This window comes from Accipiter gentilis, chromosome 23 (assembly GCF_929443795.1).
Source record: "Accipiter gentilis chromosome 23, bAccGen1.1, whole genome shotgun sequence".
In the NCBI taxonomy this organism is placed as follows: Eukaryota; Metazoa; Chordata; class Aves; order Accipitriformes; family Accipitridae; genus Astur; species Astur gentilis.
The window spans coordinates 16,068,214-16,082,120 of NC_064902.1; the positions used below are offsets into that span (position 1 = coordinate 16,068,214).

The 13,907-nt window shown below is 41.5% G+C and overlaps 1 protein-coding gene across 2 annotated transcripts in view; it reads left to right on the plus strand.

The window, feature by feature from the left end:
- PTPRG (protein tyrosine phosphatase receptor type G) overlaps nucleotides 1-13,907 on the plus strand; it is a 412,936-nt gene that overhangs the window by 301,229 nt on the left and 97,800 nt on the right. For both annotated transcript variants that reach the window (XM_049826696.1, XM_049826694.1), the window contains exon 7: nucleotides 9,868-10,025. In XM_049826696.1, coding sequence (XP_049682653.1) covers nucleotides 9,868-10,025 — 158 coding nt within the window. The remainder of the gene's footprint in view (nucleotides 1-9,867; nucleotides 10,026-13,907) is intronic.

The window sequence follows — 13,907 nt, forward strand, 5'->3', positions numbered from 1 at the left end:
CTTCTGGTGGCTAGAGTAAGGGAATTTCCTCCTACAAAGTAGTTGTTCAAAGAAATTGTTCTTTTTAACTTAAGTATTGATGGAATGCTTCAGTGAAGAATTCTCATATAGTATCTCTCTTTTAATGTTATTATATAGAATAATAGTAAAGATGTGAGCTTTTATTCCAGACACTCTCATTTCTTTTCTTGATGAAAGTTACTTACATCTTACATGAGCACATTTTTATGAATTTATCTGAAAAGCTTCTTCCTGCCTTCCATTTGGCTGCATTCGACTGGGACCCTAAGGCAACATGGACTTTTTGGCTCAAATACAGTGGAAAACTCTTGTGGTTTTTGGATAGAGTGGTTGGATCAAGCAGGCATCCAACAAAAGGAGCTGGAGAAAGGCAAAATTGAAACCTTAAGTTTCTTTGCATTTTATAACATTTCCATGCCTGTGTTGGTATTAGGTGCTCATCACAATACAGAGGCACATGCCTATAATGTAGAAATCAAGAATACATACGAATGTTGAAATAACTACCTTGCTTTTAAATTAGACCATGTTCGTATATCCTCTGCTGGCTGGAGAGACCACCAGCCCCTCAGCTTTGCTCCTCCCATGTGCCTCATCTCAACATGCCTGTTTAAGTAAGATTTCCTTGTTTTTCTGTATCCCTCTCCCTCGAGCTGGTAGAGCATCCTTCCTGAGTTGTGCTAGACAGTCACTCCTTCCTCATAGTCATTCAGTTTTCAAAGAGGAAATTACACACCCACACAAACACTCATCGTCATCCTCATTTCTTTATTTGCCTTCTGGTGGTACTAGAAGGCCTGGTCCTATATGGGGACTCCAGTCTGCACCACACTGTATAGGGCACCTGCGCTGGCCTGTCCCCATAATGGTGACAGATCCAATGACCCTTAGATGTAGGGATGGTACTGATGAGCGGTGAGCTGGTTTTTAATTTTTCTTGCATAGCTTTTCATTTTTTCTGTGAAGTTCTTGTATTCTTACAGTGCCCTTCCATAGGTAAGTGAACAATTTAAGTGTCAGAAGGACTTTCTGTGGAAGTGAAAGCAATTTTTGCTTGAGATTTCGTCAGGGATTTGAATTACTTACTAATTTGATGGAACATAAATAATTGTGCCCTTCACAGTGTCACCAGCTTAGTAACAATGATAGAGAAACGCACACATAAAAATCAATACCGGCTTAGTCGCTATTCAGAGTTCACTTTGTTTTCTCATCTCCAGGCATGATTTCATAGAATCTTAATGCTACATTAAGCTTAATTTTACATGAGCAACCATATAAAGTTTCTTAGCTGGAAGGAAAACCAGTGGTGTACCAAATCGCCTAACAATGTTTGAATCAATGATAATGCTTTTGGGTTTGCCCCGCATCTTCCTGCCGAACAGCACGTTCCCATCACGTTGATGCTCCCCAACTCCCGCATCCGCCCTCGCGGAGCATTGTAAAGGCACACAAACGCCGAGGAGGCTCTTTTCAGAGCTGTCAGATGCCTGTTGCTGATTTTAAAATTGCTTTCAGTTTTGTGCTCTGCCAAGGATTTGTCACACCTCCCGCCGGCAAGGTGCCTGCTATTCTCACTCCTGCTTTCCCTGCCGCAAAGCGGACGGCGAGTGTGCGTCTGCCACGGAACCCGCCAGGGACTGACAGCTGGGAGCGTGCAGCCCTCTTTCTGCAGAAGGGATGGAGTACAGGCAGGCGTGATACGAATTTTCTGATGCCGACTTGCCAGCATCTTTCAGCTCTGACTGCTGGGGGTCTTTTTTAGCTCCTCTTCAAATGCTCTTCTCATCACAAAAGCTGATGGGAAAGGTCTCCAGCAATGCTGGTGCTGGTGGGACGATGCACGTCCTTAATTGAAGTTGGATCATTAGATAAAGTAATAAAGTCACTAGTGCCTGGCTGCACTTGCACTACCACACGTGGGCCAGTCATGGTGCTGCAAATCAGACTTCTCTGCTTCTGTTTTGCTGCCAGTGTGCTTGGCTGGGTGCCCAGCCCTGAGCCCCTCTCTGCGCCTCGTCCTTCCTCGCAGTGCTGAGGAGCAAGGGGCAGGAGACGGAGCTGCCCTTGTGCAAGGGCTGAGGAGGCTCCCGGGGCCTGGTGGTTGTGCGTGTGGTTGTGCCCTTGTGGGAATAGGGAACGTGAAATACCAGGGTATGTCTTATACAGTTGATTTGCATTAAAATGGCTACTAAAGCTTTTGTCTGCCGCACGCTTCAGCAAGATCTCAGAGGAGCACCTAGCAGGATGGAGCTACTGCACAGAAACATTGCTTTTTCCCACCTCTGCTGTCTTTGACTTGCCCTTTTTAGTACCATTTTGTATGTAAGCCTCTTAGAGATGCCTTTTCCTTGTTCTTACCAGCTGCCTGAAAGGCATTAAAATGAGTCTCCTTCCCTGATGTCAGTCCTGAGGGCAGTGCCCGGTGCTGGGTGCTGCGCAGCATTTGCCCTCTCCCAGCCTGGGCACGGGTGCTCTGCACAGTCTTGTTTTACGTGCAGGCAAACGGTTGTCAGAGGAAGCAGCAGCTCACACTACCCCAGGCCCCTGGAAGATCCTTCAGGGTGATGGAAACCATGTTTTGTCACTCTGTCCTGTTCTTTGTGTCTGTCAGCAAGAATCTACATGGATCAGCGGAAAATTATTAGCAGAGCACAAATAAATTACCACAGCAGAAAAGCCTCTATTACTGTCACAAAAATGAGGCTCTTATTCCCTTCCTTGTCAAAAGTGAGCACTGAAAATCAAAGTGCAGCCAGATCAAAAGCTTAGGTACAAAGTGAATCGATGGCATCTGTTGCTTGTTTGCGAGCATGGGGTGGGGTGAGGGGAAGAGAGGAACCTTTGTTTATTTAAAAGGGAGTTTGGAAAAAAATCTTGCTTTTTTTCTTCTGCCTTTGTATTATTAAAATGCCATAACTTAAGCTCAACATGGAGCAAAGGGTGATCTTGGGTCTCCCTCGAGATGATTGAGAGGTGTTCAGGCAAGTTGGTGGTGATAACCAAAGTTTCAGGGGTTACTGGAGAGACCATACCAAAATACAGTGAAACAGAATTGCTTTAATAATGGAAAAGGATAGAGAATAAGTAAGTTGTGCATCTCTCCAGTTGTCCTAGCCAAAAAGGCAGTGAATAACCTGTTAAAATAAATCAGCACTAAAAAGGAAGCAATCCAGACAGTGTTAGTTACCCTGTGGATCTATCACACCAGAAGGCATAATAACAAGAAAACACCATTAGCAGCGTGACAGGCTTTTTCTTTTGTTTTTAACTTTAACCATAACACCACCTGACAAGCTGTTTGCTTTCTGCACCAAATATCCAAGGGTTGTAGAGAAGAAAGGCGGGGGAGAGGGGTGAGGGTGAGATGTGATACCATGGGACCTCATCTTTTAAAGTAAAACTTTGAAGAAACCAGCAGCTCAATTTGGAACAAGGAAGGCCATCAAAGGGAGAGCAGCGTGTTGTGTTAAACCGAGAAGGAAATGTGGAGGAGCATTTCTTTTTCCTCGGGGATGATCTGGAGATATTCTTTTGTTTTCTGATCTGTTCTTGTGTTCACAGTCAGAGTAGCCGTGTGAAAGGGGCCAGGACACGATTGCTGTGGAGCAAAGGGGAGGAGGAGGGAAGTGGAAAATGAAGATGAGAGCAGAGGTGATAAGTTCACACCTTTATATAGGGCAGCTCTGTGCATAGCTGCAGGGGTCCATATCATTTAAACGAATAAACGATGGAAGTGTTGGAAATCTCTGGTCCTTCACCTGTCTGCTCTGCAGAAAGCAGTGCTGGTCATGGCTGAGTAAAGACCAGTGAGCTGACTTAGAGTTAATATATTGCACGGAAAAACTAATTCAAACTAACAAAAAGAAGATTGCAGTTGTTAAAGGTAAAGAATTAAGGTTGATGGTGAATGCGAACAAAGCACCTGCAGGAGGAAGGAGGTGGGTGCTTTGCTGGTGGGTTTTGAGGATGTTTGCTGAGAAGAGAAGGGTGGTGACGTCTGAGAACGGGCAGTTTTGCTGTGGCTTCACTGAAGCAGACATGAATAGCCCATGCTGCTCTGGCCGCTTCTGCCTCACTTTGCCCTACCTCTGCCAGGGTCCAGCTTGCTCCAGGGATCCTCTTCACCCCTAAACTCCTTGTCATAGTTTCTTTTTCGTCCTATCGCCGGTGCCCATTCTGTATTTCTCAGTTTCAGTGTGCCTCCAGCCTTGTCTCCACATGCACCTCTGCCTCGGATTAGGTTTTGCAAAACCTGGAGTAGTCTCATCCCAGTCTAGAATGGCAACGGCTGCTCTGCCAAGCTCTGTGTCAGCAGTGTTTAAGCATTAAATGTTCAGAATTCTTTTTTACTTCTTGAAAGAATTAAGACCTCTCCTCCCCAGCTACACCTTTTCCTCCTAAGCTGTTTTAAAACAGGGAGTTTTAAAACAGGGAGAGGGAGTGAGAAAAATTAAGCCTGAGACCAACACCTGGCATGAAATGTTCAACTTCAATTTTTTTGCATAGGAGACTTGCCTTTTTTTTCTTTTTTTTTTTTCTTTCCTCCTGTTTTTTGTACTACTCACTGGTTGTCTCAGATTAAATTAGTCTGCAGGACTGCATTATTATCTCATTCCCTTCCTCCCCACCATGCTGTGCTTTCTATGTCCTTAGAGTTCCTTACATTGCTCAGCAAAGGCTCTGTTTTTTTAAAAAACTAAATAAAAGTGAGAAAAATAATTGCACAATAAATGACAAGAATTACCTTGAGTACAGAGGACTGTCAGAAACTGCTTTTCATGCTGGATTTACACAGCAAGTACTCATCTGCTGATCTTTTCAGTTAAAGTAACATACAATATTTGTAATCTCATATTTAAAATCACCACTGTGAATCTGGTCCGTAGCTCTGGTGTGCAGCCTGCCTTATCTAGGAAGTTCTGGCTCAGTGGGTGTGCGGCATGGTGTCCTTTTGATTATTTCTGTGAGTTTGCTTTTTAAATGTTTGAATGCAGAAGCTTTAGAATGACTTGGCTCATTGTGAAAATGAAATTGGCAGGAACATTGTTTAACAAATCTGGGAGACTTTCAAAGCTCTTCATATTGGTATTGCAGATTTTAGTGATTCAAAGTGTAGCTGGGTAACGTTTCCACCTATCAGGAATTGTACATACGTTAATTTTGGAAATAAGCTCATTTTAAGATATTGTTTTCAATGCAGCCAAGTTCCTGTTTTCTTACAGAAAAGCATGATAAAAGTCCCAAAGCATTCCATGAGATATAAATGGACTTGGCATATAGTTATTTTCTTGTGATCTCCAATCCAAGTTCCTGTTAGATTTAAAAAGGGTTTTGATTACAGATAGTTGTATGCCGTTTACCTGCATATCTCAAGAAGCCTCTTACTCTACAGTGATTTGGTTAAAATTCAGGTCTATCCGGTGTTTTACAGAAAATATATTTTTAGCAAGTCAATCCTTGAACTCAAAATGTTCAACTGATGGCTCATGCAATATAATATTTGTTGGCACCAGCTTGTGAAAACTGCAGAAGTTGGTGGAGACCTACTATTCGTATCTGGTTTAAGATCTGTTTTTTTCCTCTGCTTAAAAAACTATTGTGCACAATTCAGTATTAGTTCACATCTAGTGGTGATGCCTTGACAAATAAAGAGTGTAAATAGGTCAGCTTTTTTAAAGCATGCCTACAATTGCTCTGCCTTTGAGTTGGGTTGTACAAAAAATAGCCCTTGGTCCCATGCAAAACAGTGGGGAGATTTACCAGCCCAAAGAATATACTGGGTACGACTTTTCACATTGCTGTCATGGGAGAAGGAACAAGAGGTAGACATGAATGTTGTATCGGAAGGTCAAGTATGTCACCAGCTGGCTCTGTTAATTGTTTTGTTTGTGGATGTAAGAGTTAAAATACAATATTGTCCTTTTATGCTGTGGAACACCCAGTAGTTTAAATGTCACATTCGTTGTCTTAATTGTCAACAATGAATCTGTGGTACTTGCTAATTTTTCCTTTGGAAATATTAGAGTGAACACTCTTTTACGAGTGTAAACAAAGTATTGCTGTTTGTTAACCGTCGATAAAAAAAAAAGCTGTACTGCTTTAGTGAGGCATCTCAGTGGATGTTTCAGGTGCTGCTCTTTTCTGCATTGCCTGGGAGTGGTGGCTGCAGCAGCAAGTTTATTGTTGCTTTCCCAGAGGAATGCTCTCTAGTTCGAGGGCCTGTCGTTAGGGTCACCATCTCTGGGCCTCCGATTTCCTGGTTGTTTATTTTTCTGCTTGGGTGCCTGTCTGCGTTCGGGTGCTGAGATGGGAGTAGGACAAGGAGCAGCAGAAGAGACCGCTTCGGTGTGGGGCTCTGGTTTATGCGTAAGAACAAGTAGGTGGCTCATGGATTGGTTTTGTAGCATTGATTGCATTGGTTCACAAGTATTTGCAGGTTTTCATTGGTGTGTTTTATGGGTTTTGTCTGCCAGTTATTTCCTAGTACCTGTCAGCAAATGCTGTCGTGTAGATCGTGTAGCTCCCAGCCTTGTCCGCTTTCTCCCTCCTAGAAACTCCTCACCCTGCTCAGTCTCTTCCCAGCCTTCTGGGCACAATTCATACCCATCCCAAGCACTGAAAATGGGAAATAGGAGCTGGTCATAAAAGACAATGAAGAAAGGTTTGATATTATTTCCAACCTCGTTCTTTCCCATTTAGTAGGAATTATATATATGCACATATATGTGTATGTATATGTATATAAAATATTTCTAACGTATTCAGTGAATGCTATTGCTTAGCTTGCAAATTATTTTCCTTACAGTTTTACCAACAACAATAACTGTTTTAAGGTTGAAATTTTAAAAGTGACATGACTTCAAAATCCTTTTTTCAAAAATGTCTCAAGCTCTTAGAAACGTAACTTCATGGCATTTACTGTTTCTGTATGGTCTTGAAGGATATGGGAGGTAGACTCCTGAATTTCTAAGTCCCTTTTTCTTTAAGCATCACATGAAGATCTGTTTGTGACTCTAGTTTCTAAAACTCTGCACCATACATCTAGATGGAAGTGATGGAAATGGATCATCTGTTTTCAAAAGTGTTGGGTTATTAAAGCATAATCAATTGATTATCATCTATTTTAGTAGTCATTTTAATCCAATTATATGTATTTTTTTAATTTTAATCTTTGGAATTCATTAATGAAAACTTACAGCATTGCTTGTAGCCATGAAAAATTAGATCGAGTACACCCTGCCCTACTTAAACTGTGTATTAGCAAAGCTACTTTTTCCTCAAGAAATATTCTTTTTCACAGCTGACTATGACTTTCCAAATGCTTAGGAAAAAAAATCTCCCTAATTGATAACCAAAATGTAATCATAGTCGGATACTTCCAGTTTGCATTCAAATAAGGTATTTCTCTGTCTAAATAAGCTTCCCTTGGTTGATTATTCATATTGTAGTTCAAAATGTTTAAAAATGAAAGACAGAGTTGGATGAAATGTAGACTACTTAATACAGTGTGTATTTAATATAAAAGTCATGCATTATTCATCTTTGCAATTTGAATAACTTTGAATTTAGCATCCCTGTTCTTCATCTTTTCCTTTGATGAACAATTAATTATTAAAATATAATATTGTCAGCATATGGCACAAAAATCCTTGAAAGTGTAAAATGAGCTTCGTTCTCCTGCCATCCTTTGATAAAGGGATACTCCATATTCTCGTTTTCTCACAGAATGTTTATCCAGCATCTTAAGTGATTCCATCATTCTAAATAAAAGGTTATAAAAGTTAAAAATAGTGAAATTCTTAATTTTAACTGAAACATTCTTCCTTAAATACAAAGAAAGTGTGCCTTTACCTCCCATCTATTTCATATATAGTCATTGGCTGCTAACGCAAAAAGAATGTTCGCATGTTCAAATACTCTTTCAGAGTCATAGCGGTCCACTGTGTGCTCAGCTTCCATAGACAGAGAGACAGTTTCTCTAAATAGAAAACCCATGTCATTTCACTGTGAAGATGTGTGCTGCGTTTGGAAATCAAATCCTGTGACTGAGTTAGCAGTTTTTCTAACCAATTTTTCCTGTATAAAAATAAGCCAATCACATTAAATACGACCTTTTGCTGTGATAATGACTTCTTGATTAGAATCTCTTTGAACTTTGGCCAATCATATATATTTTACTATTTATTATCTAAGCACATTTTTTTCCCAGAGGTATGCTATGAAGAGGAAAAAACGTGGTTTATGATTTGTTACCTTTTTTTGGAGATGCAGAAGTGGTTGATATCTGCTTGGATTAGAAGGAAAGAAATTGTTAATGAAGAGATTGCAGTATTTGGCTTTAATAGAACTACTCAGATTTCAGAACGCTAAAGGCTATGAAAAGATTGCACGCCTGTTGATATTGTGGGGAAGAACAGAAGATGTCTGAAGTGCATCGTCTGTTTGCACCTTGCAGCAGCAGTGGGGGAAAAAAATCCCCCTGATTATCAGACTGCTGCTCAGAGGTATAGGCAACTCTTGATTTGATCAAGACTTCTAGAAAACCGTGGGATGCTGTGGAAGTGAATTCTGTAGACTTCATCCTTTTTCTTTTCCTTCTGACTTTGGAAGATGTGTGTGTCAATCACCAGCCTACCTGCTTTCTCTGCTCTGCTGCAGGGGGAGCGGGATTGCTTAGCAGCTCTGATGAGACAGAAAGAGAAGAGTTCCTGCTACCCGAATGTGGACTCTTGTTTGAGGCACGAAGAATACAGAAAGTGAGGAATAGAGATGTATGGGAGAGCCTCGTGTGTCAGCATGCCCTGAGGCAGTGAACACCTTTGCACAGGCTGAGAGGGAGCTTTGGCCTGTGAGTCAACATAAATTGCAGAGGATAAATGCTCAGGAATGGCAGGGAAATTGTCTTGCCTGCAGCTGTTCCCTCCTTTCATTTATTTATTTTTCTTCACAGTGTTAAATATTACCAGCTTGTCACTGTTAGTTGAAGCTAAATGCTTTCAGTGCTTAGGTTTGCATTTCAGGCTGTCCAAGGAGCTTCTCAGAGGAAAGAGGTTGTCCCCAGACTGCTGGACCCTGGGAAGGAGTATCTCAGGTTAGGGAGAAGAGGCAGCCGGTTTACCTCTGAAACAGATTTCTGGTGCTGTGCTGCCTGCACCTAGCAGCAGCCCCGGCAATGTCTGTGTGGCCGGGCACAGGCAGTCCCAAATGAGCACCGGCTGGACGCTGCTTCGAGCATCACATTGAGCTTCAGAGGTGCTCTGCAGCCCTGCTCTGCACCTCGTCCCCTGGCAGCTCCCGGAGAAGTTTGGCTGAGCACCATGGCTCTGCCTCCACCATCTCAGCAACCTGCAGAGGGATTGACCCTGCTCCTCCATCCCTTTCCCTCACCGGTGGGATGGGATGGAGACACTGCCCGAGGGTCTTTGGTGGGGCAGCAGCAAGCAGGACCACTGGGGCCCACCTGTGTCCCTGCTGGGTCTTGGGGAGCCCTCACGGCCGTCAAGCTGAAGAGCCATTTGTTGAGTGCTGAAACCACTGAATACGGCGTTATTTCTGTGCTAACGTAAACCAGTGGAATAACAAGGGCATTTCACACCTGCACATGTTCAAAATAGGAGCCTGTGTGTTCAGTATAGGATTGACTAGCATTTTGGCTGCTCTTTTAATAATCAACACCTCAACTCTTACAGAGCCTTCCTGATAGGGTGTTTTCACCTTTCATTATATATATATGATAAAATATGTTGTTGCCATTACACCTTGTTAGGCTGCCTATCAATGTGATGTCTGTTTTAAAGACATGTAAAAAAAAAGTGTAATTCTGCTTGTCAATCTTCCCTGCAGAGAAGGAGACCTTTCTGGATCCCTTTGTGCTGAGGGACCTTCTGCCGACATCGCTGGGGAGTTATTACCGCTACGCAGGTTCTCTGACTACTCCTCCGTGTAGCGAGATCGTGGAGTGGATCGTTTTTCGGAAGCCTGTTCCCATTTCTTACCATCAGGTGTGTTTATTTTGTTAGTGAAGTCCATCTCATGATTTGCCCTCTTTAAGACGATGTTTTCAAAACCCGCCGTTTTAATTTTGAGAACAAAAATGTTTCTGTTGACAAAAAAGGAAGTGTCGGTGATATTTTTTTTTCTCTTAAGTAAAATTGTTTCTGAACATGAGCCATCAGTCTTAAGAAGACAGTACAACATGAAAACCAGTTTCCTTTCAGTGATTTATTTGGTATTGTTTTTCTTAAGATTAAATTAAGCTATGGTGTAAATTTTTACATGGAAATCCTTTTTATTCTTTTTAATTGAAACTTCCCTTTCAAAGTAAAGTGAGTGATTTCAGTTCTGCTCAGATTTAGTAATTTGAACTAATTACATTAGAAAAGACATCTTTCCATTAATTCTCCATGCTTAACTGTTTTTATAACACAGTAAAGCTGCCATTATGTGCTCAGAGAACTGGTGCACAAATCTTTAAAATTAGCACATAGCAGCTTTTAATGCAAATAGACACGATGCCCGTGATTTGTCTGGGGAGGAATGCTCTCAATAAAGTAATGGCTAGATGGAGTCAGATGTTTACCAGTTAAGTGTATTTTGACATTGTAAGACTGTTGTCTTTAGAAAGCCGTCCTGCTGAAGTTAGTCTTTCCTTTTAATCATCTGGCATAAGCCACTGAAAATAAAACTTTTTAAATACACTAATTCTGTAAAGCATAAGTGAATAGTTCACTAGGTGATCGTGACTGACAGATGCTGGTTCTCAAAGATTTCAGGAGGGTGGAAGGAGATCACCGTGCCCCTGCTCCAGGCTTTTGTTCATGTTTTCTAGATCCTATTGCTTCTCCCGTAGACTCTTTCGTCTATTTTTGAAGGGCTGCGTTCAAAACTGGTTGCAGCACTTCAGCTGGGGCCTTCCCGAGGCTGAGGGACATGGCAGGAATCATATGTCTGGCCACCCCTGCTGGTGTTATTTTGCCTTTTTCACAAAAGCGTGACATTATTGCCTATGTTCAGCTCCTGATCAGCAGGAACCCTTTCGCTAGAGGCTTTCCCCAGAGCGCTCTCTAGCAGTGCTCAGCACTTCATGTGTTCATGCAGCCCGCGGTTCTGGCTGAAGCGTGGGACTCTCTTTGCACATGGTCCCAGTTGAATCGGACCCTTTGTTTTTTTCAGGCTATTTCTCTGATTGTCAAGATCATTTTGAATTCTGTCCTTGCCTGCAGGATACTTGCAATCCCTTGTAGCTTTTCACTACATCAATAAGTTTACTGTTTATTATTTGGTGGCTGCGAGGCCTGGCCCATGCTCAGTTTTATACCCTGTAAACGCATCAGGTGGGTCATGACTTCTTTTTTTCTTTTTCTTTTTTAACAAATGCAAATAAACTGATAAATACCAATTATGGCCATCACTATAATGGTATAAAGGTACTTTATCCTGGCATAGCTTCTTTCCTGTGCTGTACAATAGTAACTGTGCCAAGTCAAGCCTTTAAAATTTGGCGTTGTGCTGCTTTATGCGTGCATGTGTGGTTGAAGGGCTGGGAATTCTGTGTGTAGACAGACTTTCATTGATACTACAACACATGTGGAATAAATAATAGTATTCTTCCCCTTGGCAGCTCTAGATGGGTGTATTTTAAGAGCCTGCCACCCTGCCATTGCTATGATTATTATTTGTTCCTCTAACAGAAACAGTGCAACATAATCCATTGCCATAGTTCAACCTTCTTTATCACAAACCCCGTGAAGCAGCCTGTAATCCCAGAGGAGGAAAGTGATATTGTTTAAGCTTTGTTGCTGTTCCAATTAAATCCTTGCTTTTGTGCAAAATACCTTGCTGTAAAAAGGACAGCACTGAAGTGGTCCGTTTGTGGAGGCTTCTCTATTTTATTCTCAGTGCTCCATCATCGTCATCTTTCCCGATAATTAGACAACAAAACAAGACAAGCCGTGTCACCCTGCAGATGCATTGTAAAGCTAAGTGCATTCAATGACCCAAAGCATGGCATTATCTCTTGTAATGCATACCTCAGAGTATCTCATTGAGCTTATAACAGTTTCAGTATTTTTAATTGCCATTTGTATATCCAACCCTTAGAAAACTGTGCACATCAGGCTTTAATGGTTTGTAATTACATGACTAGGAGTTTTAGATCAGGTTTCCCTGTATCTACAATAGTCTTACAACAGCTTTTCATTTCTTCTTCTGAACAGGAGCTCTTGTACTCCTTGAAGAGCATGAATGTAGCTCCTTGACTGCAGCTCTTATAATATTTTTTTTTTCTGGCAGCTATAGATAAATTAATTTCTCATTTGTGGTAGATAATATTTTAATAGTAAAAATGAAGTTGAAATGACTTATATATACTTCAACACATAAAAGGGGAAGGTTAAAAATCATATTTGAATTGGCAGTTGTTAAAATGCAATTATACCTCCCCAAGGTAGCATGGCAGAAGAAAATATTTTAAAAGTTCTCTCTGAAAGTTTAAAAATTCAATTAATGTCATGTATGTATAAGCCTAGAGACTTGACTTCAGAGAAGCAGTTGCTACCCAAATTCTTGAGCTTTTATAAAGTAACCTTAAGCCCTGTTAGTTGGCTTCATCAAAACTGCTTCCAGTGCATGAAGTGCAAAAGATATGTAAATATTCACATGAGTTTTGGTCTGTGCTTTTATAGAAGGTCATAGCAGGATCATCTGTAGTTGGTTTTTTTGTTAAGACAAAAGTGCAAGGTAATAGTCCTTTTACTGCTTTTTTAACCCATCTGTCAATGCTTCTGAGGGCCTCCTGCTAATAATTAGGAAACTGTTTTCAAGATTTTTTCAAGGTGTTTCTCTGAAGAATCAGAGAGAGAATGCAGTTGAGAACCAAGGAATAAGGCATTCATCTACAGTGCAGAAGTAGTACAATCCAAATCCCACCATCAGTATGTGCAAGGCTGGAAGTGGTACCTGAGCTTCCTGCCGGCAATGGGAACTGGTCGCTGGCTGTCACCTCTCCCTGCTGGTCACCTGCTGTCCCTCTGCCTCAGTTTCCCTGCTTGTACAGTAAAAGTAGTTGTGATTAAGGGGAAGCTACTGCTAAAAATGTACAAGCCTGAGTTGTGCTGTTATCTCAGAGGTGATTGCCTGTAGCGGGACTCAGTTCCCTTGTTTGTGTATTTTAGTGCAGAGCTGTCAAATTCAGGATTAGAGCTGTGAGGTCCATCCTTTCTCCCTCCTGCTATCCATGCACTGCTCCCACTGATAACATTCCTATACATATCTCCGTTAGCTGGTTCAACGCACCACCCACTCCAGGGTGACTTACTTTTGAAATGAAATGAGTAAAAATTGACTCTTTCCTGCCCTGAGGGTCAGAGAAGTTTTACAGATTTCAGCCTAATAACTAGCATCATCAAACCCAGCAGACTGGGTAAGCTGGACAGCAGCAGCAAAAGGGGGTTCAGACTACTGGTGTGAAGGGAAATTAAGTAACGGTAGTGAGTGCCTCTTGATTCAGTGGGTCAACTGAGGCTACCCAGATAATTTTTCCCAGTTGCAAGTTTCGGGACTCTCACACACTTCTCCATAGCTTTTAGAGTAGATGCACTTAATGAAAAGAGTGTAGCTTTCAAAGTGACCTGTCATTAAGCTACAACTGTAGTTCAAGTCCTTTTTTAAAGTCTTGGGCCGGATTCTGTACTCCCAAAATCCATACTATCAATATATGTAATTGATGTTGATGTAAACAATATCAGGACTGAATCCTTCTCAGCTCTGTCTTGCTTAGTCTTTCCAGCAGCAACATAACTAATTCTAGTTCTTGACTGGAATGATAACAAGCTATTACTAAATGTTATATTGACCTTGATAGCTGTGAGAAAGACATCGGCTGA